General features: G+C 37.5%; 1 protein-coding gene across 1 annotated transcript; it reads right to left on the reverse strand.

Moving 5' to 3' along the window:
* Positions 1-782: 782 nt before the first annotated feature.
* Positions 783-25,377, reverse strand: pgs1 (phosphatidylglycerophosphate synthase 1). The gene is made up of 11 exons (XM_079851302.1): positions 25,204-25,377; positions 22,895-23,096; positions 21,812-21,889; positions 21,347-21,443; positions 16,754-16,943; positions 16,344-16,522; positions 10,290-10,705; positions 9,068-9,143; positions 6,189-6,337; positions 5,430-5,593; positions 783-2,132 (listed from the first exon to the last, which is right to left on the reverse strand). The coding sequence occupies exons 1-10, from the start codon at positions 25,317-25,319 to the stop codon at positions 5,474-5,476; spliced, it is 1,623 nt and encodes a 540-aa protein (XP_079707428.1). The 5' UTR covers positions 25,320-25,377; the 3' UTR covers positions 783-2,132; positions 5,430-5,473.

A 25,377-nucleotide genomic window follows, 5' to 3' on the forward strand; every position in this document is an offset into this window, starting at 1 on the left:
ATTTCTGTCTTTAATTTGTGTGGTTTCACCGCTGACAAAATGGGCTTTCAATAAAACTTGGCTGCCTATGCAGTAGAAAGGCTTTTTTTTTCTTTTCTTTCTTGAAATCTGTGCTACCTGATTAAAGAAAACGGAGAAAAAAGGCTGGTGTCTTCCCTTTTGCTTCCAACTTCCAACACCCATAATGCACCCAGAGTCAAATACTACTTTGCTTTAGTAGGAAATTCTTAGCAAACTTTGTCATAATGGTGTCGACTGGTTCCCAGTCTCAAGAATTCAGAGTAAACTTTTAGCGGGAACAAGTTAGTTTTGGTTCCCAGTGAAGGATCCAGCACGTTGTAGTAGGAAATACTTACAAGGTGGCTGAAGGCTACAAGGAATTGTAAATATGGAGAGAACACCGCTACAGGAAATCTGAAAAACGTGTTTGTAGGCAACATTTCAAACTGGAAGACTACACGAACACAGTTTTATGCCAAACGGATGGGAAAAGCTGAAAGGAACGGCCGTTTGCACGAAAGCCCTGAAGGCTGAAGCTGTCAAATCAATGTTTTGCTGTTAAACGTGAATTTCTCGATCCAGGGAACACGGAGAATGGGTAAACGTTGTTTATTTACATATACTATCGACATTACTGATTTTCAACCCGGTTTATATCGTTGCAAAGCTACACTTGGAAATAAATAAGGCCATTTACTAAAAACAAATGACTTAATTTGAACAACCAGGCAAAATATGAGACCAAAAATAAAGGTCACGCATCAAATAACTCACTCAGCCATGACTGTATAAGTCTTTTATTCTTAAAAACAATTTATACAATGACAATAAACACTGTACCTTCATATGGTACAGAATGTTTTTGTCCATTTTGTAAGTTCTTGTGCGTTGGATGAAGTGGTTTTAAGGCCTCATCTTACTCAGGTAGCATCTGTCTGTAAGAGATACATGCTTTTAAACAGTACCGTTTCCATCTATGTTAGTCGCTCCCAAACACTAGCAATCATGGCATTTAAATCCAGTGAAGTAACTTATATAAAACAATTTTCCTCTATGCACACTGGAACCAAAATCAAAACAACTTCGCAAACCGACTCTGATGTTAAAATAATACTGCAATATTCCCTTTAAAACAAGTAAAACAAATTAATACAAAGGTACTCAAATCCATCCCATGCTTAATGTGTAAAGGCTTGTGTAAACGTTAAAGCCTGGTCAGGTTTTGAAGCTGTCCTAAGACCTCTTCTGTACTAATTATTAATGGAAGTCATATTCTCAGTTTCAGTAATCATGTAAAACTAGTTAGCTTTGGAGTATTAAACGGATAGTTCACCTAAAAATGAACATTCAGATACTTGCACCTCATGTCATTTTAAACCTGAATGACTTTCTTGAGTGGAATACTAAAATCTCTCTCAATACATCAATAGTGAATGTTGTCCTTTTGAGTCCCAAGAAATAAAACTCATGCAGGTTTGGAAAAAGACAATTCTTCATTTAAATAATTATTAAACTTAAGGCACTCAGCCTTGATGGTTTGGATATTTTCAGCTGAGGTAACTAAGGGTTGCTGAAATGCGCACGACTCAAACTGCATCACTTTGCATTCCCGAGATCAACTTATTGACCTTATTAATGAAATCAATATTAATGAACTGCTTCTGCCATTTTCAACCAAAATAATGTAGTAAAAAAAGTACAACGGAAAGAAATCAGAAATGGAAAGGTTTTTTGTTAAACAGCATCTTATCAAAGTGTCAAAATAATACAAATGGTTTACAGAAAAAAAATAATTAAATTAACTAAAATATGTACATAAATGTTAGATGCACATCAAACTGATGGCCAAACGTTCATATCTGCCATGTTGCTAACAGATCCATCATCATACATATAGTAAATTCTTTGTTCTGGTTTTACATGCATTTTCTCCAGACAATGAGGTTGTTAGATCAGAATGAATGTTATTAAATATAATAGCACAGAGCTGATTAGTTGAGTGGTCATCATTGGAGCTGCCTGGGACGCTGGCTGAGGCCCACAATGCCAGTCCTCTTCAAAACCATCAGCAAAACCATCGATATTTGCAAGCGCCTCGCGTACAAATCACAGATATGTATTCCCACTTCCATCTGAAAATGAAAATAAAAATACAAATGCAGTTTATTCCTGTGATGACAGCTGAATATTCGGCAGCCATTACTTAATGTTTTTGGAAACCATGATTTAAAAAAAAAAAAAAAAAAACCTTACTGACCCCAAGCTTATGAACAGTAGTGTGCATGAAAACCTACATAATGCTACAAGTAAAAAAATTAGATTTTTACATTCTCTAAATAATTTCAATAAGATGCACAATTTGAGGTATCATTAATGTCAGTAGCACAGGTTAGTACTCCGTATAAGTAGTAATAGTGATGTTTAACTTGAAAAACACCACTATTTAAAAAAAAAATTACTCTGTTTTAAGCGTAATGTACTTTAATAATCACTAGAGGGCAGAGTGAGAACTACAGAGGAACTACAGAGGACAACCCTGCTTATTGGACTGGAAACCATATTACATGAAGTCTAATGTAAAATCTAATAACTTTATATTTTGAGATTAATGATTTAAGTTCATTAAATTTTTAGTGACTGGAATTTTTGAAAGTTCAGTTCTCCTGAAGTGTGACTAAGTCACTGAGCATGAGAAATTCAAAACAGATTGCAGAAGAATTGTTCCTGGAAAGTGACACATACACTTTTCTGAATAAAATCTCAAGAATACTAGAGTGGCCCCCCACATTTGGACAATTAAAGGGATGGTTCGGAGTAATTTCAACTTAATTTCCTTTGCACCATGACCTCGAGCCAAACCCCCCCCCCCCCCCATTCCCCCCTTCCCACAAAAGAGCATTAAACAGCAAAAATACCAACACAACAGATATCCATTCAAAGAAAAGCACAGTGTTCAAGTTTTAAATGATAAACAATTGATATATAGCATTGAAAAAGAGGAAAAAATGTATCTGGACACTTTTTGGTTCATGAACACCTGTGTGAACCTGACTTCATACATCCATTGAAAATCCCCTTTAAGGCCCATTCACACCAAGAACAATAACCAAAAAAAGATAACTATAACAATAACTATATTGCTATATTATCAAAAAAGGATCAAATTAGCATAAATGTTTAATTTAACACACAGAAAGGAACACAATTCTGCTGTGCTTTCTGCATGCTAGAGGTCTTTCAACTTTGTTTAATTTTTCATATTTACTTAGACAGCCTCATTTTGTTAGTACCAGAGGCTCAAAGGGAAATAACAATCTTAAATCCTGACATTTAGCAAGTGAGATAGAGCATGTTTGCAATCAAACGGAGGAAAGAGCAGGAATGGTACAGCACGCAGGAAAAACAGCCGTAACGGCCTCCAGATGTTGGGGGGCTCGCGGAGGTCAATGCCAGTGCAGCTGAAGTCTGCTGAGCAGTCTGTGCCCGACAGCACTGCAACGACCAGATTCATGCTGTGGTCTGGCCATGCTAGCTCCACGCTGGGCTGTGTGACGAGGATTTGGGTTGAAGGAACCACTGGAGTGACAATGTGCATTCTTAAGAACCCACTGTCTGGCAGGCCGAGGTTTTGTATATCCATTTTCGGGGAAAGTCTGACTATACTGAGCGCAAGAGAGCCAAGTCATTTGTTTGGAAGCGGAATAAAATGCTGAATTCTGTTTTTGTTTGCTTAAGGCAACTACCGTCATTGCATTTCATGCGAATGGCTAATTTATGCTTCAAAATGCACACAATACCCGATACCACCAACTCATCCCTGCTGGAAAACCTGGCTTTAGATGGTAGCTGGTATGGTAGTCAAACATTACAATTAGGTTTTATTTGTTAACATTAGTTAACGAATATAGTTGTGATCCACACTCGAATTTAGAAATCCTTTTAGTCACTATATTTCACAGGGGAATAATAAAACACGTTTCGACTCGCAGGCTTTTTTCAGTGTGTTGAATGCTCTGATCCCTCCACCAATTATTTAAACAATTATACTGACTCATCAAAATTGGTCAATGTTAAAAATCACTCACTCAATTAAATGTTCATAAGCAATTATCCTCATATAATATGATCATGAAAATGATTGGTGTGTGCGTTTAACAAGAAGCACAATAAAATTTTACACTAAGCACAATAATCAAAATAATTAACCAATTAGACAAATTAAAAATCCATATACATCAATCCAGGTAACCACATCAGACCTAATGATTGAAGTCATCAGAAATACATCGTCATTAACCAACACTGATCTTTACACTTAGAAAATGTAATTTATTATATGACATTTGTAAAAATCATGTAGTAATCTAGATATCTCATATAATCAACAACTCATCTCATTATAGGAAAACAGAAAAATCGAATTCTTCATTCATGCTGTTAGGAGCCAGTGATTTCAATTTAAAATCGCTTTATTTATAAAATCTCCTCTACATGATCCTATTAATTCCTCTATCCCAAAACATTCCAAGTGTTTGATAATTAAGTCTTGGGATCACGTAGAGGTGGTGATACATGTATTTCTGATGACTTCAATCATTAGGTCTGATGTGGTTACCTGGATTGATGTATAAGGATTTTTAATTTGTCTAATTGGTTCATTATTTTGATTATTGTGCTTTAGCCTTAGAGTAAAATTGTATTGTGCTTCATGAAAATTATTGGTGTGTACATTTAACAATATCATATTATATGAGGATAATTGCTGTTCAACATTTAATTGAGTGAGAAATTTTAACTGACCAATTTTGATGACATCAATATAATTGTTTAAATAGTGGGTGGAGGGATCAGAGCATTCAACACACTGAAGGAGGCCTGGGAGTCGAAAACATCTTTTTTATTATTCCCCTGTGAAAAAATGTGAAATAAAGTTCAAATTTTGAGTGCAGATCGCAACTGTATTCTTGAAGTACGGTAATTAAATAGATTTACACACCAAAACAGGATACAAGGTGAGACGAGAGCGAGCGAGCGGTGTAAACGACTCTGTTAACATTAGTTAACTCCATTAGATTAGTTAATATGACCTTAAAATAAACAATACTTCTACGACATTAATCTCAGTTAAATGTTAATTTTAACATTTAATTATATATTTTTAAAATCAAAAGTTGCACCTGTTAACATTAATGCAGAAAGATAACATGAGCAATAACCAATTGTTTTTATTTTTCACTTACTAATAAAGATGCTTTAAAAAATAAATGTTATTAAGTGTTTGGTTATAACCGGCTTCCATGTACCAAACCGCAGCTACCATCTTAAGATGGATTTTCCAGAGGGAATTACTCATGTCGGAAACTAAAACTAACACTTTAATATGCCTGATCTTCTACAGCAAAGGATGAAAAGGTACGATAGCAACAAACCTGTCATAGGCCTGAGGTGATCGTTATCTCACTGTCTGTTGAACTCAGAAGAAGTTCTTGATGAGGGGCGTAACAAGCTTCACCCACAACTTTACATGGCGGTCCGGCTGATTAAATGTGGAGTTTGACACTTGTGTCGAGCTCTGGTATAACTCCTCCTGCTCCTGGACAAGACAGAAAACAAGATTTCACATAAACCATCTTTTTTATCTTTTTTTTTTTATCTCACCATCTCAAGTGTTATGTCATCTCAGTGTTTTTCTCGTAAAGACGAGCATATAGCTGATTAACTGATCACTTACAATCTGATAAGTGAAGATTACAGGAAACTTAGTTTACAGTCTATAAAAACTGACAGCACTCCCAATTAAGCAGTTGTGTTTATTGCCACTGTTCCCAATATAGATTAATGGTTCCTTTATATGCAATTATGCAGTTTGAGATTGGAAAGATAATAAGGACTGCATTGCTCTCTGGTACAAAAAAAAAAAAAGATGTAGCGTTACAGAAAATTACAGTATTTAAATCAGCCAATACTGAATTATTTCATCATATGGTGCCTATCAAAGACTCAGAGGAACATAAATTGGTCTACATTCAATGATATCTATATGATCGATATGATTTTTTTATGATGTTTCCAGAAAACCCTTACAAAAATGATGAGCCAAGGAAATCATAGGAAGTACCAACAGCTGTTAAACATCCCAACACAAGATTTATGGGTCATATGACCCCAGTACCCTAAGGAAGCCCAACCTGTTGCAGTTGCATCTGGAGTTCCTCATTCTCTGTTACTATGGCGATCTGAGCCTCAAGATCTCTGTGCACAGAGCGATAGCCGAAATTTGGGGAGCCAATAAGAGTGAGGCAGGGGTGGTCTCTTCCTCCCACATAGTACCACAGACCTGTGAAGAGACAAAAAAAATGACCAGAAATTGAATTGACCAGTAATGATGATAAGTGCTTTATATAATGCTTCATTTTACTGAACAATTGTTTACAATGACTCACTCTACTCTAAAAAGATTGTAAGTGCCCTCACTTTCAAAATTATGCATTTGTCAGATGCTTCAACGCAGCTTACAGTGTTTTGTTTTTTAGTGTTTTTTCAGTATTTGTTTCCTGTCACATGAGCCATATTTAATTTCCACAGCCAACAATGCACAACTCATCTAAAAGGAAAAAAACAAAGTTATTAAGCTATGTACAGTACACAAATGTGTGTTCTATTAATAGGCAGCTGGCTTTGCTTACCACTTCAAACACCTGCCAATGAATGACAACCACCCTGACCTGAGGTAATGTTCTTGTTGATGGAAGTTGAATATCAGGTAACACAACTGCCGGAAATACTATACAATTAATTCCTTAGGACTTCCTTATGGACACATGCAACAACAATTAGCCTTTATATGAGGCTACACTAACTATGTCAAGTCACCTTCATTTATATAGCGCTTTTAACAATATAGATTGTTTCAAAGCAGCTTTACAGTGATAATAGGAAATTCAAGTAACAGAGATGGTTTTGGCTTTACAGCAGCTCTAGAATAAAGTTAGTTTTGATTGATTCACTTCTGTCAACGACAGAAAACCCTAAAGTTTTCTCTGCACAAACTTTAAAAACGTGAACCTGTGAGAACGCTGATGGCGTGAGCATGCGTATTATGCGTTTAGTCTATAGGTATGCACGTTTTAATATATATATGTGCGCAATCGTGTAGTCCTTTACAAACCAACCCTCAACAAACTACTTGTTTGGCCTTAAAATTTATAATACAGAATTTGTATCGCTTCCGCGTAGCCACGTGAACCGGAATTATCCTGACAACTTTTATCTGTACAGAGGTAAAGGGAAGGGAAGGAGGCCTTCACAGGGGAGAGACTAGTTGACACTTCAGGACTAGTTGTCGTATCCAGGCGCAGGTCCTTCATCAGATCTGGATACGGCCTGGATCCGACGGACTGGGGTAAACCTCGGGATAAACAGAGAGACTAATATTAGCGTAGACGCCATCCTTCTTATGATGTAACAAGTACATCAGGATTCATGGGAAGTGTTCCCGGTTCCGACTGACCTAATCTATGCAGCCTAATATTGAATTATAGAAGTCTATAATGTGTTATGTGAATGCTAGGTCAAAGAGATGTGTTTTTTAGTCTAGATTTGAACTGACAGAGTGTGTCTGCTTCCCGGACAATTTTAGGAAGACTGTTCCAAAGTTTTGGTGCTAAATAGGAAAAGGATCTACAGCCTGCAGTCGATTTTGATATTCTAGGTATTATCAACTGGCCGGAATTTTGAGATCGCAATAGTCGTGAAGGACTATAACGCGTTTTGTTCAAAAACATTAAAACACCTCTAAATGATACAAACTCCAACCTTCTGAATGGTAGTGTAATGGGTCCGATCAAGTTTTGAACACTATACTTGGGATGGAGATTATCCCAGTCTTTGACATTAGTAGAACCCATTTTTCCAATATTATCCATTAGCATTTCAAATACACTAGCACTTTAAGAACACCAAATTTGATTCTCTAACATAACTTTTGAAAAATACATTTATTTACTTACTTGATAAATGTTATGAAATGTATGGTGTTGATAACTTTCATGCCTGATTGTGTTATATGCATTGATCCTTTTCACATACGAAGTTCTTAAAAGAAAGTTCTCTGAACGTTGAACTTGAATTAATCTCAATTGGGTTTTTTGCCACATGACCCCACTAGAAGTAAACATCCTACTTGCTAGTTGCAACCACTTTTAAATGACTGCAAAAGTGCCAATGGAAAAACAGGCTTTTTAGAGACAGAATTGTGTAGTTACGGCATGACACGCAGTTATGAAACTGTTGGTGAATGGCTTAACAGAGTCACTGTCTCTTTCCTGAGGTGCGCGGCCAGCGTCAGAATGGCAGCTAATGTTCATTGATTCTCTTTGTAGCTCAGCTGGAGGGACCTCTGCACCCTTCTGTTCCCACTTCAGCTCCACTGTTTACAAGAAATGACGGCATGACAAGGCTTTATCTAATAAGCCAGACTTCTCAACAGGAGCATGAAATTGAATTCCACTGACGCTACTCAGGTTTATCACGCATCTATTTTTCCCCAGACAGCACCATTTTATTCTGTCCCTTCAGGTCAGGGGCCTCTATTAAAGTGTATGAGGAGACTCAGTTAATGCCATATGAATAATCACATCAAATTTAGAATGAAATCATGCATTTTTAAATCAAACCAATAACCACTCCAGGTTACAAACACAACAACAGGTTGAAAAATAACATTGTGGTGATTCAGTTGCTTTTGGCTAGATTTGATTTGTCTTTAAAACATGCTGAAACAGTAAAGCTGAAATAGATTGACATTCAAGAGCCAAAAAACAAAAAAACAAAAAAAAACCTGGCCAAAGCATACATCTGCCTTACAGAGAAAACATCACATGTGTCTGGCAGCCTCTGTGTCCTGAAGCTGTCCAGGAAGAACTCTGAGGCTATTCAATCAGAGGTGCTGGGAAACCTGCTCTGCACATTAAATTATGAGCTTTCCTGTTACACCCAAGTTTTGGGAACTGGGCTGATCCACTTCAGTTCAGAGAAAAAAAATACAGTTCAGAAAATAAACACGTACCTTTAGCATGAAATGTCCAATCGGGGCGATGGTATTCATGCAAGTGGACACGGCTCTGCTGACCCAGCTGACACACCTGAAATGGACAGGATGCTGAATGTTTCACTTTTAAAACCAACAATGAAAAAAGGTTATAAAATTAATTGCAAGGTTATGCAATTTGTAGCTGCAGCACATCTATAGAACAAGCAACAATAATAAACTGCAAAATTAGGGGTGGGCAACAAAGAAAAAACCTTTGTTCATAACCATATGAATAAGTTTATATCAGTTGGTATGCATCAAGTTGATCAAAAGTGACAGTAAAGACATTTAGAATTTTACAAAACATTTTAATTTTAAATAAATGCTGAGAAAATAAATGCAAAGAATCATGAAAAATATTAAGCAGCACAACTGTTTTCAACATTGCTAATAATAAAAACTAAAAAATCTTGAGCACCAAATCAGCATCATATTAGAATGATTTCTGAAGGATCATGTGACACTGAAGGCCGGAGTAATGATGCTGAAAATTCAGCTTTGCCATCAAAAGGAATAAATTACTTTTTCAATTACATTAAAACAAAAAACAGTTATTTTAAATTGTATTATTATTACAATATTACTGTTTTTGATCAAATAAATACAGATTTAAAAACTTTAAAAGGTACATTGTAACTTTTTTGTTCAAAATATATACGAGTACATCATGAATCCATCTTCCAAACTGTGTTTTTGTCTTGAAATCCCTACAGTAAGCCTATAATAAGTGTTTATATTCTGACTATTGAGTAGCCCAGTATCTGCATGACTCGTCATATACATACAGAGAGAAGAAGCTCCGGCTACAATGTAAACTTTAGAGCGTCACAAAATACTTTTGTTATTTTAATTTACTAATCCAGAATTAAATACTTTTTTGGCCACAAATCATAAGATTATTAAAAAAATAATAAATATTATAAAATAGCCAATATATTATAAGTGACAGTAAGTTCAAAATTCAGTTGAATTCTATACTAATGCACCAATTTGTGACGCTGCTGCTTGACAACGTAAACAACCTATAGGAACATGATTACATCCTGTCCACACTGGACGTGGGTGGCATGACTCGACAAAACTAAATTGCACCTTATATAAAAGACAGAGCTGTCTGCACTGAAGCGTTTATCTCTACCGACACAGGTAAATACATGTCATACTGCCCAGCCCTATGGCAAACTAAAGAAATGCACACCTTATTGTAGAACTGTCGGGCGAGATGAACGTAGGCCTCTGGAATTGCTCCTGCAACACCTTTGGCTCCAAAAAACCCATTAACCTCGGGGGAAGCCATGAGGATTCGGTAGTCTGCTGCTGCACCCAGCACCAGCTGCATGTAGGTGCGCGTCAGGTTGAAGTAACCCGATGTCAGGTAGATGACAGAATCTCCACCAGCCTCTATGAGTAGTTGTTTGGTTATTTGTTCATCCAAGTAAATGCCCAGAGGCTTCATTTGCATGAGTGGAAAGATCCAGGTGTCATTTGGCGCCATCCCATCTGAATCAGGAACCTCTGGGCATTCAGTCTCCAGCATGCTCTGTCGGACACGGGCCGTATTCACCACCTCCATGATCCGTTTCTGTGCTGATGCAGAAAAATCTGCTCTGTTACCTGTAAAACCACAAGACAGACTTCTTCTGAGAACACTCAAATCGGTTGAAATGCTTATAAATATTGGATACATTTAGGCTGCGTTCCAAAACCTAGTCAGATGCCTATAAAAGCATTATTTTAAGCACAGGGACACAAAAGATGTTCTAAAACATTGGTTGTGGAAAAATTATAATGTCACATCACTTCGATCCCATAATGCACTGTGGTGAGATCAGTGAAAAAAATGTGCATGATAAAAAGTTGATTATAACCATATTTCCTTCACTACTGACAAACACTGAGAAAAATAGATTGACAAAGATACATTTGAATATTTTTATCTTACAATTTATCTGTGTACTATGTATTTCTTGCTTATTTTTGAAAAAAAAGTCTCATGTTCACCAAGGCTGCATTTATTTGACCAACAATACAGTAAAAACAGTGATATTATAAAATATTACAGTTTAAAATAACTGGTTTCTATTTTAATATGTTTTAAAATGTACTTATTCCTGTGATGGAAAAGCAGAATTTTCAGCATAATTACAGTTTTCAATGTAACATATATTATCATCAACATTACAGTTGTGCCGCTTTAGCCTAGAAATCTAGACGCACCCTAGCGGCAGCAAATTTTATTTTGCAGCCAGTGTTGTCTAGCAACTCTCCGTTGGCTTTTGAGCTGGAAAAACCAAACTCTAGTCAGGCCAATCACATCGTGTATAGAGTCGGTGGGCGGGCTTAACATAATGACGGCAGAGTTGTGACGTGAATTCCCTGCTACTTGAAAACAAAGAATATCTGCAGCTGCTGGCGAACAGCGGCCTTTCGAATCTGGAGGACTTGGAGTTAAGCTTTTCTTTGAGAAAAGAACAAAGAACGGCACTGAATGAAGTCATTCTTAAAAAAGGAAGATGTGTTCGGAGTTTTGCCGACCGGATACGGCAAAAGTAACGCTATCCTATTGCGTGCAGAGGGAATTTGAAAGACAACCGTTTATCCCGCTCCTTGGATTGAGCCCTGCCAATGGTGTGTTCCCAGACCCAACATCTTGATGTATAATTTATTTGAAATAGTAATGTTTTGTAACATTATAAATGTCTATACTGTCACTTTAATACATAATTACGAATAAAAGGATTACTTTAAAAAAAAAAAAGTCATACATACAGAGGTTTTGAAAGGTGGTGTAAATATCACTGTGCAAGCATAGCAACAAGCCATTGTAAAAGCAAAATGCTTTTCGTGAGAAGAGCATTCAAAATAAGTCTCTTATGAGGTTCTATTTCAGTAAGTATGGCACAATAACTTTTCAGAAGGTTTTGGAAAGGAGCCTTAAATGTCAATCAAGTCAAAATACCTGAAAGCAAAGATAAGCAGAATAATTCTAGGAAACTGACCTTAACAGGATGTTTACAGTCACACTCATTTTAACAGGTATGCATGCGAAACAAGTAATTCTCCAATCCAATCCAATCCATTATTTCAGGTATTTGTTCATGCGAGATCCTGCAAATGCATGATCAAAACCTCAGAGACGCGGGTCAATAACTGCTGACCGTCTGGAAAGGCGCTCTGTCAAACCCTGGCGCCTCTGCTAGACATAATGTGCCACGGTGAGTCATAGCAAGAGAGATAATCTGTAAATAATGAATTAGCTTCAGTGCAGAACGCTGAATGTTGGTAATGTATGGCAGAAGACGGTGTCTGTGCTTATTTGGTTAACAGGGAGAATGTGCAGCAAGGCCGCTCGGAATATTCTGTTTGTTAAATGCAGAGAATAAGAAATATGTGTGGCTGGTGGAGAACAAATAAATGGCTCTTTGAAGCAGGATACAGGGGATTTCCCCACAGACTCAAAGCCAGCCACCCCAAGCCTCCAGGCCTCAGTGGTCCAAACACATCCAGTTAACAGGGCCACGAAGTTCAGCGGCTCTTACCGACAGACTGTGGGATCCAGTTACTGGAGATACAGGGGCAGGACTCGACTGCCGACTCAGCGAATAAGCTTCTCAATGGACCGGCGCTCCAGTAAAGGCCCCCTTATACCGACAGAGAAGTTCTTTTTCATCCTTCGCTTAAGGTTCGAAATACCTTTTCAGCTGTATAGTGTTAGTGAACATCCTGATGCTGCCAAAGCTGCTGATATGTAAAAATGTGCTGTCTTTCTATCAACAACAAAATAAACCAAAAAAATGACAGACAGGGGTGCGAAAACGGCAGTTAAGAAAGCATCTGATCATATTTACGTGGGTTTGTTTACGCAAGCTCTGAAATTCTTTACTCCAGCAAGTCACGTCACATTTATTTATATATCACTTATTGTATATTGCTTTAAAGCAAGCAGCTTCACATTATTAAACATGAAAAAATAGTGTCAGTGTCACTTTCAATTAGAAGTACAACTTTAATTTCCACTATAAAGCAGCTCTCCAGTGTTTTCGTGTTTTTACTTGCATCTGACCTTGATGGTCAGAACAGAAGAAATGAAACGGCGATAATACCACATCAAAGAAGGCGGAGCCTCAGAGCACACCTACCTATTACGTAATCACCATGGACCAATGGTAGCTCGGGGGCATTTACCAGCCGGAGCGAACCTTTCCAGAACTATTCTAAACTCACAAAACAAAATTGACGAAATGGCATGACATATTGGTTCTTCGATTTCACTTGACGTATATCATGGGCCTTTACTCTTACTAGAAGATGAGGCTTTTGCACTCTCTCTCTACATATACAGTCACCGATGAGCTGCATACAGAACTTAGGTCACTGAATTAGGCCAAGTTATAGTATGTAGATGCATCCTCCACAATCTATCACTCCGCCTGCAAGCTAAGAAAATTGTTTGGCATTTTGTGAATGTGTTTAGGCTTTTACCTAATTTGCATAATCCCTCATGCATACAATCTTAAACAATGTATGCATGTGACCGTTATAAGGAATTCTCAGTGAAATCCCCTCTTAACATATGACAATGTATATGTAAGTAGCTTCTGTTTTAAACAGGTCCCTCCCTTAAAAAGCACTTTCTTTTGTAGGTAAGCACCATTTCCTCAATCGTGTGCACACTGTTGTCAGGCTTGAGCTGCAGTGCCACGTCAACCACAAGCTGCATAAAAGAGTGTCACCCTGACGGGAGCGCATGTGCTTTATAGTCTTCTAAGAAGAAGATTAGATCTGCTCCGATAAGGATTTATGGCCGATCACTGGAAGTAGATAAATTATAGGCCAACTATTCTTAACAACAATGTATTTTAAGTAGGCCTATAAAAAAATAAGCATGATGAGAAAGTATCATGAATTGACAACTCCTTATTTATTGGCAAGCAACATGTGCAACATTCTCTAGAGGTGATTAGAAACAAATATAACAGAACAGTCTTTATCAACTGTAAGTAATCACTTGTTACTTTCAACACTGCATTGGTTTCACTGAATAAATTAAAGATTTATATTTAGTTATCCTACTGAATCTACTAAAGTAAAGTGAGTGATTTTCTCTGTCTTTTCTTGTTTAATAAACATTAATGACACAGACGGCAGTAGGAATATTAGGCTGCTGTCCCTTTAAGGGTTATTGAATGCATGGATCCAATATACTGATACACATGTGACATATTTCCCAACTGTTCATGTTAACTGTCTTAAGACATAACCAACAGTGTTTAAGCCAATATCACCAAGCTGTGTATTTTAACATATTTCTGTGTTGTTAACAGTTTAGGCGTGAACCCGAAGCTCAAAGTTCACTTTGCTTGTCCCACTCCATCTTGAAGCACGCACACAGAAAGCCACTTGGGGAACAGGATCACTTTTGCGGCTTTAAAAACTCTTATTTAATTAGTTTAGCAACAGTAGACTGTTTTTTTTATGTCAATCACTGATCTAGCTGATTTGGATGTTAGGTTTTTAGGGAGGAACGAAAGTGCACTGCTGTGAAGGAAAGGAATGCACTAAAATAACACAGCGCTAGTTTCTTCCTGTCATTGCTGTAGGGTTGCAGTCGTTGCAATGTGTCCCCTCTCAGCAAAGACATTGCAAATGTATTGTCCTTTTCAGAGACCTGGTAGAACTGCCAGACCGACCGATGAATGTAGTGAAGCAATCTTAGCTGCGCATAGAAAAATGCGAGTTTTGTGTCATCTGATCGGCCTTCGTAGAGAACACAATCAAACCATATAAAGCTATTATCGGCCGATAACGATCAATCGGAGCACCCTTATTCTCACTCTGATATTGTCCTCATTTTACCGTCATACTTCACTATTCTCGCTCACGGCTATCAGTCCATCGTTTCCCGTTGACCTCATTGTCTTGACAGACTGTAGCGAGGTCCAAATAGCTCCTTCCCGAACCTATCATCCTCCTGCATCTCTCCTTTCCTACCCTCCCAGCACAGATCATTTACCACCAGCAAGGTGACATCATTGCACTATTTCTGGGATCTGTGACAAACTGTGGGCCCGCTCCACCACAATTATGTCATCGAACGGCGCTGGGTTACGGATATGGACTGAAGCTGAATGGGCATAATCACTCATTCACTCGTTTCGTGCTCCTCACTGAGCCTGGGGACCGTAAGATACACCGAGTCATGGCTGAAGAGCATCACAGAGACCTGAGGCTTGCAAGCAGGCTTTGAGCTTCCTGTTACTCAACGTGTTACCACAATGCCGGTGTTACAAGGAAATGAGTGATTTCCCATCATAAACTCTGATTCATGATGCATGTCAGAAGCCACGAGTGTCACTCATTTCTCTTATCAGGAATACTTTCATAGCCAGAAAAAGTTGCTTGATCACTTGCATTTAGACAGACTGGCAGCACCTAAACAAGGATGTTTGTAATAAATAATAGATATTCATACCACACAGTCCATTTTAACCAAGGGATACACGGTGTAGCACTACGCCTTGCGTGCTTAAATTAAGCCATTGACGTCATTTTCAGCACATGTATATGCAAACAAGCAGCATTTAAAAGAAAAAAAAAATTCTTAACCATTTTTTTTTGTGATAAATTAAAGAATGTTCATTCTGCCAAAAATCACACACAAAAAAATTCTCTCTTACATAAAATTAATTTTCCTGTCTGCCTAATTTGTAGTAGTAGAATAAGAAGTTTTTTTGCATTTACAAATATGAATCTTCCTGTTATATCTCCTGTTAACAGGACCATGGCAATAAATCTGCATACTGTATAAATTATACTTTTATTTTGTGATAAATGTAAAAAAATATTCATATGATACATATTTTATAATACATATCATTTGAATATTTCTTAAGTTAACTGGTCTAAGGCATTAAATTAGCATATTTTTGGATACTGTCAGCAGTAATTAATCATAACCAGGCATATCTCTTTATGAGTGGTATAATCAAGTGCACTTTTAGAGCAATGTTATACAGTTTCACTAAAGTAGGCCAGATAGCTGCCACAATCTATCGCTCAGAATTGGCCTTCAAGCTAAGAAAGTTGTGTAAAGTTGTGTGGCTTTACCTCATTTGCATAATTCCTCAGGAGCGTTAAAGTTAATGCTAAGGAACTCAGTGAACTCCCTTCTCATTGTCCTAAAGCATGACATTTTACATTTAAGGAAGTAGCGTCTGTTTTAAACAGGTCCCTCCCTTTGAAAAGCACTTGCCTTTGTAAGGATGCACCATTCCCTCCATCATGTGCACACTGTTGTCAGGCTGGAGCTGCAGTGAAACGTCGCCCACGGCTCCCACGAGTTCAGCGAAAAAATCCACCACCTCCTCGCAGTCCTCCAGAAGTACATAACGATCCTGACGATTGGTGAAGTAGGAGTCGCTCAGATTGGCCCTGTATGAGATGATATCATACTCAGAGTGGGCAACAAACATACCCTCCTCCACTGAGCTCCATACAGTCTACAAACAAACCCGGAGCCATGAAGAGCAAAGGCTGTGGGAATATTTTGAGAGAAATGTCGGGATTTACATTGCAAGCATATTTTGGTTAGTCAGACATGACAGATGACACGTGTACATGTGTAGTATGCACTTTAGCAGTGATGTATGCATGTGTACATACCCACTGATGATGAGACTGTTGTCAAAAAGGTATGCCTTGATGTGCTGCACCCCGATGGTTTCATTGAAGCGTTCGGGCACCAGAAGACGCAACAGCCCCCGCAGATCTGGTGTGTGGTACAGGGACACTCTCATCTGATCGGGGAAACGCTGGAGCAGCGGCAGTAACATTGTGCGGGAATTGTGCTTACCTGTAGATGCAAAAGCAATAAACGGGGACATTTTAATGAATCAGTGCATACACTGAAGTAATCTACAATAAAGGGACATGCACTGAAAACCACAGATACTGATATTTGTCACCTGCTTTCTTATTTCAACTTTTGTCATTAAAATAGATGACTTTTTTGATCATGTTTTAAATTAGCAACGTTTAAAAATGCATGCATTAAGGTATACTAGTTAGTTTATTGCTGCATCAAATCATTTCTATTGAACATTGATTTGATCCATTTAACTTTAAACGGGCCAACATAAATATATAAACATAAACAAATACGACAGAACAAAGATGCATATGAAATAAACAGAGTGGGTCTAACAGTAGTTTTCCTGGCGTGCGCTTTGGATGTGTGCACAAACAAAACTTCTGATACAGCGAGTAGAACTGAGTTCTCAATCACTTGAATATTTAAATTTGCAAGATTTAAAAACATGTCCGAAAGGATAAATATTCGTGAAGATACAGCACTGGCCCGATCGGGACAGTCACAGTTCCGTCAATTGTCCCGAGCGTTGTTCACGCTGGCCCCGGGCAGTCTGTATATGTCGAGCTCTGCTGTATTTTGTTACCCTGGTAATCCAGAGTTCTCGCGAGAGCATAAGTTGAATTGACTCAGCGAGTTACTCTGGTGTCGAGTAATGATGCTCATTAAATATGCCCCTCGATCTGAGCTGCACCAATCACATCGGGTTATCTGATATAGGCGGGCCAGACGCGAGTTAAACAGATGACGACAGCGCTGTGACGTCGAAGTCATTAGTAAACATTGCAAGATGGCTATGGATGAACGCCAGTTGTTTGAAACGGCTTTGGCCGCTACAATGAATGAGTTAGACTTGGCTTTTTATCTAAAACAGGAACAGAAGACGCCGCTCGAATCGTTCCTTTGCAAGAAGGGCGTTTTTGCTGTTTTGCCGACCGGATACGGTAAGAGTCTAATCTACCAGTTAGCTCCGCTGGTAGCTAAGCGTATGGGGCTTGTTGTGATTGGTCGTAGTGTTATCCAATTGCGTGCAGTGAGATTTTCAAATGCACGCTTGGTGCCGCCCCTCGAGCTGGCCGATTTTCATTAGTCGACGCCAGACCATTAATCTTTCAGATTTAGGTCTGGTTTTCCAGGCTAGTATTTTGTACCGATTTAAATTTATTTTATCAAGTATTTCATTCTTTTACCAAGAGAAAAAAGTTGGATTATACAACAGACATTATACAACTCGGTGCCTTCACGCAGTTAATAAACTGATAAACTTTGATAAATTGGTTCATCTCTAATTCTTTCTATTAATTCTATAATCTAGTTATATAGTATTATGTCTTTTTACATTTGTATTGTAAGTGTTGTAGTAATGCTGTAAAAAAATTGCCCTTTGGGGACAAATGAAAGTTAAAAGTAAGCAAGACATGCTTAGCAAGCTGTCACACTCAAACATTCAATGAATAACCATGGAAACTAACCGAAAACAAGGAAACAACTTGTGACAATCTCACCTAAACCAGAAACAAAAACAGATAACCTGTAACACAAGTCAGTCCTTCACTAGCACCACTACCGAACTGTGATGCCAAAGACTGTAGACTCTTTTGTTCAAGATTCAAGATTGTTTCGTTCAAGATTCTTTTTGAACTTTCTAATCAAAGGATCTTTTGATTATGATTCCACAAAAAAATTAAGCAGCACAACTTTTTTCAATATTCGTAAAAAAAATAAAATAAATCCTTGACCACTTGGAGCACTCCTATTGGTAGTCGTCACATTGCGTCACAGCTCATTTGCATAGAAGCACAGCGGTATATCATACGCATTGCCAAACGGTTGCTGTCGCTCACGCCAGAAATTGCCAACTCACATTAAAAAAAAAGAAAAGAGTCTCTCAGAGAGTGTTTATTCTCATAATAAGAGTCATTTTCATGAGATCAAGTAGAATCTAAACCATACAATGAAGGTAAATGCTGCAATATGATGCCTCAGTTACCATGATATATTAGGTTATGAATTCTTACAACATCATTGGGTCAGTTCAACAGCACATTGAAAGCAATGGAATGACTAACAGCTCCTTTTAAGTAGTTTGTGAGGTAAAAGAATATAAAAAACAGGGTGGAGGTTTGAACAAGCAACCTACAATTACTAAAGCTGGAAATCTTCCAAAATCACACCCACGCTGTTATATTAGAATAGACATGTTGCACGCATGTTAGTCAGTGTTCACAGAGGGAAACGAACATTAGCAGGGGGTTTTCTGTATGCATTATTTCCTGATAGTTTCATAGGAATGTGATCAAAAACCAAGCTATGACTTTTAAAAGGAAATAAAAGAACAATATAGAGGGAAGTTCACAAATGAGTGAGTGAGTGTGAAGCTTTGTTCACAGAGCAGAAATTCTCATCTGACTTTGAAATCCGATCTTTGGGACTGATTGTCCTCACTGTCATTTATACGTGATGAAATCATATCCACATGTTCAGTGTTGTCAATATACTTATAGTAATGACTTCATAACATATCAGACATATCAGATACATTACTGTATTTTACACAATCATACATATGATGTGCCTGAAATCACTCAATCTTTCACAATTCAACGTGATTTTAAATGAGTGAACTGAATACCACATAATGTGATTTAGATCGTATTGGATCAGGCTCTCACTTGTTTTTGCTGTTCAGACTACAACAACTCCAAGCATTTGGGTTGGATATGCCAGTTGCTGTCTGTCCGAACAAAGCCTGAGAGTGTGTGTGTGTGAGACAGTAGCCCCTTTCACACATACAGTCTTTACTGGTCAAGTGTGAACAGGAGATCAAGTGTGAACAGGACCTTTTCAAAATTACCTGTAAATCGGTTCTGGCAGTTTACCAGCATGATAAATTGTAACATTACCAGTAAATTGAATGAAGATTACCGGTATGAGCATGTCCGAGCTTAGAACGCGCTGACATAATATGTTTGTTTTGGGCCAATCATAAAGCTCCGCTGGAGCTGTTTACGCTAAGTTCTGCTGCTCTTAACATGCAGATGTCTGAGCATTGCAACACTTCTCGCGCTCGAGACCCTGCCTTCTTTTTCATTCATCAGCTCTGCAGTTATTGCGTACTATAGTAACTGCAATACTACAGTAAATATAGGTCTCATGTTTTTAACAGCCAAACCGCGTTCTGTGTGATCATCGCCTTGCGCCTGTCACTCAGATGTAAAAAAAAAAAAAGTAACTAAAATTGAACTAAAGTGCTTCTTATGGAAGCTTGTTTCCGCGACTTTTTATCTCACAATTGCGAGTTTACATCTCGCAATTCTGACTTTATTTCTCAGAATTGCGAGATATATAGTCAGAATTGCGTGAAATAAAGTCGCAATTGCGTGTTTTAAAGTCAGAATTGCGAGATATAAAGTCAGAATTGCGTGAAATAAAGTCGCAATTGCGTGTTTTAAAGTCAGAATTGCGAGATATAAAGTCAGAATTGCGTGAAATAAAGTCGCAATTGCGTGTTTTAAAGTCAGAATTCTGACTTTTTTTCTCGCAATTGCGACTTTATATCACGCAATTCTGACTTTATATCTCAGAATTCTGAATTTATATCACGCAATTGGGAGATATAAAGTCAGAATTGCATGATATAAAGTCGCAATTGCGTGTTATAAAGTCAGAATTGTGAGATATAAACTATTCTAAGGTAAAAAAAAAAAAAAAAGTCCGTCTTTTTTTCCCCCTTAGAATTGGACTTTATATCTCACAATTCTGAGAAAAGATGTCAGAATTGCGAGATATAAACTCGCAATTATGTGTTATAAAGTCAGAATTGCGTGATATAAAGTCAGAGTTCTGAGATATAAAGTCAGAATTGCGTGATATAAAGTCGCAATTGCGAGAAAAAAAGTCAGAATTCTGAATTTATAAGACGCAATTGCGACTTTATATCTCGCAATTCTGAGTTTATATCTCAGAACTCTGACTTTATATCTCAGAATTCTGACTTTATTTCATGCAATTCTGACTTTATATCTCGCAATTCTGAGAAATAAAGTCAGAATTGCGAGATGTAAACTCGCAATTGTGAGATAAAAAGTCGCAATTATCTTTTAAAATGTTTTATTCAGTGGCGGAAACAAGCTTCCATAGCTTCTCCTCATCCAGGTAGATGAATAAAACGGCTCAGCATTTAAAGGTCATTTCCGATGACTGACATCACAGAGTTTATTGGTATTTTGATATGTGAATGATACCTTTCCGGTAAAAAGCCGGAATGCCGTTGCTTGTGTGAACTGCACATTTGTGTATTTACCGGAAAGTCGTTGTGGTAATTTTACGGTAATTGAACGGGATTGCTGTGTGAAAGGGGCTAGTGTGTGAAAGAGACAGAAACAGACCTCTTGAGCCTCTGGTATAATCCAGCAGAAAAGACACTTTGAGATCAGGTGCATGATCTTCCTGTGAGCGCGCTAATGCCTCTTCCATGCAATCAACCTTCAAAAAAAATTAGACAGTCACTGAAAGAAGCCTCTAATAATTTAATCCATGTTAGAGTTTTTAACCATATACTAGGTTACTTTTAACCATATACTTAATCACTATTTTCATTTTTGATTCTTTTTCTGTTGCAGGAACGTTATGGCTTGGCTGGTTTTGCATGTTGATTCGAATAAGGAAATGTTACCTTACTGATCTTCATGCTTTACAAATTAGTTATTCTCTTGAACTTACAAGGTTAAAACAGATGATGATGATAAATGCTAAACATTACTTCCTCTTATGTAATTTTCTCAATGAGAAACTGCACAAAGACAGGCTTTTCTTTCTCAGTGACAGTAAATGTGTGCAGACAGGTTACATACCAGGTCTTGCTCAAGTGGTCCTGTACCCAGGTACAGTGATGCCATCACCACACGACTCTTGGCTGTCTTGATACGAGCCTGGGCAAACAGAACAACAAACTTAATGAGTTGAAGCTTTTTTTTTTGTTGAGCTATTCGCCTTATATTTAATGTAAGAGTAAGCTCTGCTTAATGGGGTGGCCATTGTAACTTGATTGTGTCAAGGAGGTTTCCTCTCTAAACCACTTCTAGTTATTTTAGCTGTACAAAAACTGCTGTTTAATTTTGCAAACTGTTACTTTTCACATTATTTTAATTTAGTATCATAATCAAAAAAATTGTTTTTAGCATTTAGTTATTCTTCCTGTTATTTAGGCTACCTGTAGCGGTAACTGAATCTGAATGAAACTGAATCTGCAAACTTATAAACAAATTGGACAAAAAAACTATTATCTTCATAAACACAGCTAGACAATCTTCTGAAATGGAAAAACCAGGATTGGACCAAAATTCCATTTTTAATCTTACATTTATTTATGTTTAGAGCCATGTGAGTATCATAGGTGATTTTATGGCAAGATCAAATTTATTTAACATAAACAATTTCACAAATTATTTACAATATTACAATTAAAACTATACAAGACCTTTCATCATTTTATTGCTTTTTATTACTTTTAATGTTCAAAATAAAACAAGCTGATAGCAAGAGACACATTATGACATTTAGAACTTCTCGTAAGCATCATCTACACTATATTTTACAATGTTATGATATAAATATGACTATAAACAGAAAGGCACCAATTGGAGTAAGATCATATCTGTTGGGCATAAGATATTAAAGCCAAAGTCAAGTCACCTTTATTATTATAGCACTTTATACAATAAAAAACCTTTACAGTCATAACAGGAAAATAATGATTCAGTGATGCAAACAGAATTCAGTTCTGCTGTTGAGCTGAGGTCAGTTCAGTGTTGAACAAAGGATTTCTTTTTACAACCTTATAGTCCTATTTACTGACTATATGGTTCTCTGAAGGTGCAATTGCTTGACTTTCACCCAGCATATACACACACACACACACACACTCGCTCGCATACCTTCATAGCTTGATAAAACTCATCAGGTGAGTGAAGGATGTGTATGTGGCCCCCAGGGACCCTGAAAGCAGGCACATGATCAGCCATCCAGTGGAAGCGAGAGTGGAGGCCCTCGACACCAGTGAAGCCTGGAGGTCTGGAGGAGGCCAGGGGGGCTGAGTCCGCCTCTGCCAGAAGAGGGGCCAAGAGCAGCACAGCGGACCTACAGGATGACAGGAAGTACGACCTTTTAATCAGAATCCAAGAGCGAGGCTGGCAGAACTCTTCAACTGTACACAATGCACTGCAGTGTTTCAGTTTACAGTATTAGTAAATATTGTATAATCTGGTGGCTGAACAGTGATACTGAACTCCATGCTTGGTTTTTGTTTCCTGTTGGCTCCCAAACAACTTTTTCCGGCAAAAGTGTGCGAATAAACTCCCCACAGGTAGTTACTACACACTACTGTTCAAAAGTTTTGGGTCAGTAAGACTTTTTTTTATGTTTTTGAAAGAAGTCTCTTATGCTCACAAAGGCTGCATTTATTTGATCAAAACTACTGTAAAAAGCCAATATTGTCTAATATTATTACAATTCAAAATACCTTTTAAAATTAATTTCAAATTTTCAGCATCATTACTCCAGTCTTCAGTGTCACATGATCCTTGAGAAATCATTCTAATATGCTGATTTGGTGCTCATTTCTTATTGTCAATGTTGAAAACAGTTATGCTGCTTAATATTTTAATAGAATAGAATAGAACAGAAAAGTAAAAAAAAAAAAAACTTTTTTAGGTAACATTATAAATTACACTTTTGACATCTACTTTTGCAAATAAATAAAACCGAATAAGTTATTTTTAGTACTTTATTTGCTTAGCTGTTATTTGGACAAAAAAAAAATGAAAATATATACACAATACACAATAATATGTGGAAATATTGGCAACAAATATTGTTGTGCCCTGTTCTGTCGCATCTGGCAAAACAGTGAATAAAACTGCAATAATAAATAACAAATAGAAGTTTCAATATTTCATTAGCATATGCAGTTACAGCTATGGCTGTGCAATGTGGACCATTTTATGCAATATCTTTTGTTATTTTAAAAACAATAATTAAACCAACAGCTCTCCTTTTCTCAAAACTTGATTTCAAACTACTCAGTCAGCACAGAGCCCTAAATCCAGCTCCAAATGCAACAGTGTTCAGAAGACACAAAGGCAGTAATATGGTCTGTATGACACAGCATGAAGTCTCAAACGGCAACCCTTCACTCAGATCTACTGCCAAACACCAAGGTCACGTCGAGTTCTCTACGACCCAGACGGTGCTTTTCCTCACAGAACCCAGAGTCTCACCGCACATTACAGCAGATCTCACATAACTCCTGAGAAAACGAAAAGAAAAGAGGCGCCTTTGAGAGCGCCGTGACCCTGTGGAGACTGAGTGTAAAACAATGTGAAGGTCAATAGTGAGAGTCAGATTATGAGTCTACACAAATTAACTATCTGTGTTTCTCATACGCATCAACCCTACTTCAAAAACCCTCGTAGATCTGATCTGCCCTAACAAGTGAAGATATTCAGGAAAAGGCCTCTAATACGATCAGGCTGAAAAGTGATTTGATTAAAGTGACCTTTACAGAAGAATGCCAGCAGTAAATGGCTGCTTTGTAAACCAGTAGTTTTCTAGAATGAACCTCTTTCATTGCATGCACATCACATAACAGCAGTTTAACAAGAATATCTGATCAACAGACGTTCACCTTTGACTACATTCTTCTGTCAGAAAAAGAACATGAACAAGCGTCCATATTGACATTTATAGAATATCGTGAAATATAAAATATTTGACAGCTGCCAGATCAGACATGCCTGAAACAGATAACATTGCTGTAATAACAGCTGACAAACCCTGATCCTTGGTTTATTTGGTAAGGGGGTAACTATCATCACACTAACCAGTGTGCAGTTTGACAGCTCTTTAAAGGATTACGAAAAAAATATGTTAAGGAGTAACCATTCACTTCAATTGGATTTTTTTGGGTGAACTATAGCTTTAAAAACATCTGATGGACATAGTGATGGTTACTGGAAATAAGCTAATGAACAATAGCAGAGCAAAATCAGCAACCATCTTTATTGTTCTATTGTTTATAGCTCATATTATCAAAATCATCTTGATAACTGTAGCTCAACACATGAACCTAAGTCAGATGTCTCCCTTATACAACCACAAGCTAACATTAGCCAAACACGCGATTTAACATTACGCGATTTCTATCGTCTGTCTTTATGTAATCCATAATGCGATCGCTATCATTTACCCTCTCCTTCGATCATGTGTCCTGAAAAATCGGTCTGTTATCCTCGTGAAAACCCAGGAGAATGCAGGAGTATATGCAGAGAACACAAGTCTTTTCCATGTCATGGGCGCCGCCATGTTTTCACAGGACTTTGAATGTCGAAACTTTATCGAAACTCATGATACCCTGGCGCGA

Source organism: Squalius cephalus (genome assembly GCF_949319135.1).
Source record: "Squalius cephalus genome assembly, chromosome: 19".
NCBI lineage: Eukaryota > Metazoa > Chordata > Actinopteri > Cypriniformes > Leuciscidae > Squalius > Squalius cephalus.

Bases quoted from the DNA above. Each gene is read 5' to 3' on its own strand.
- pgs1 (XM_079851302.1), bottom strand. From the start codon at position 25,319: ATGGCGGCGCCCATGACATGGAAAAGACTTGTGTTCTCTGCATATACT. The intron at 23,097-25,203 runs GTAAATGATAGC...GTCATCCTGTAG, and splicing joins ACACATGATCGAAGGAGAGG to GTCCGCTGTGCTGCTCTTGG. The intron at 21,890-22,894 runs GTATGCGAGCGA...CTGTTTGCCCAG, and splicing joins AGTTTTATCAAGCTATGAAG to GCTCGTATCAAGACAGCCAA.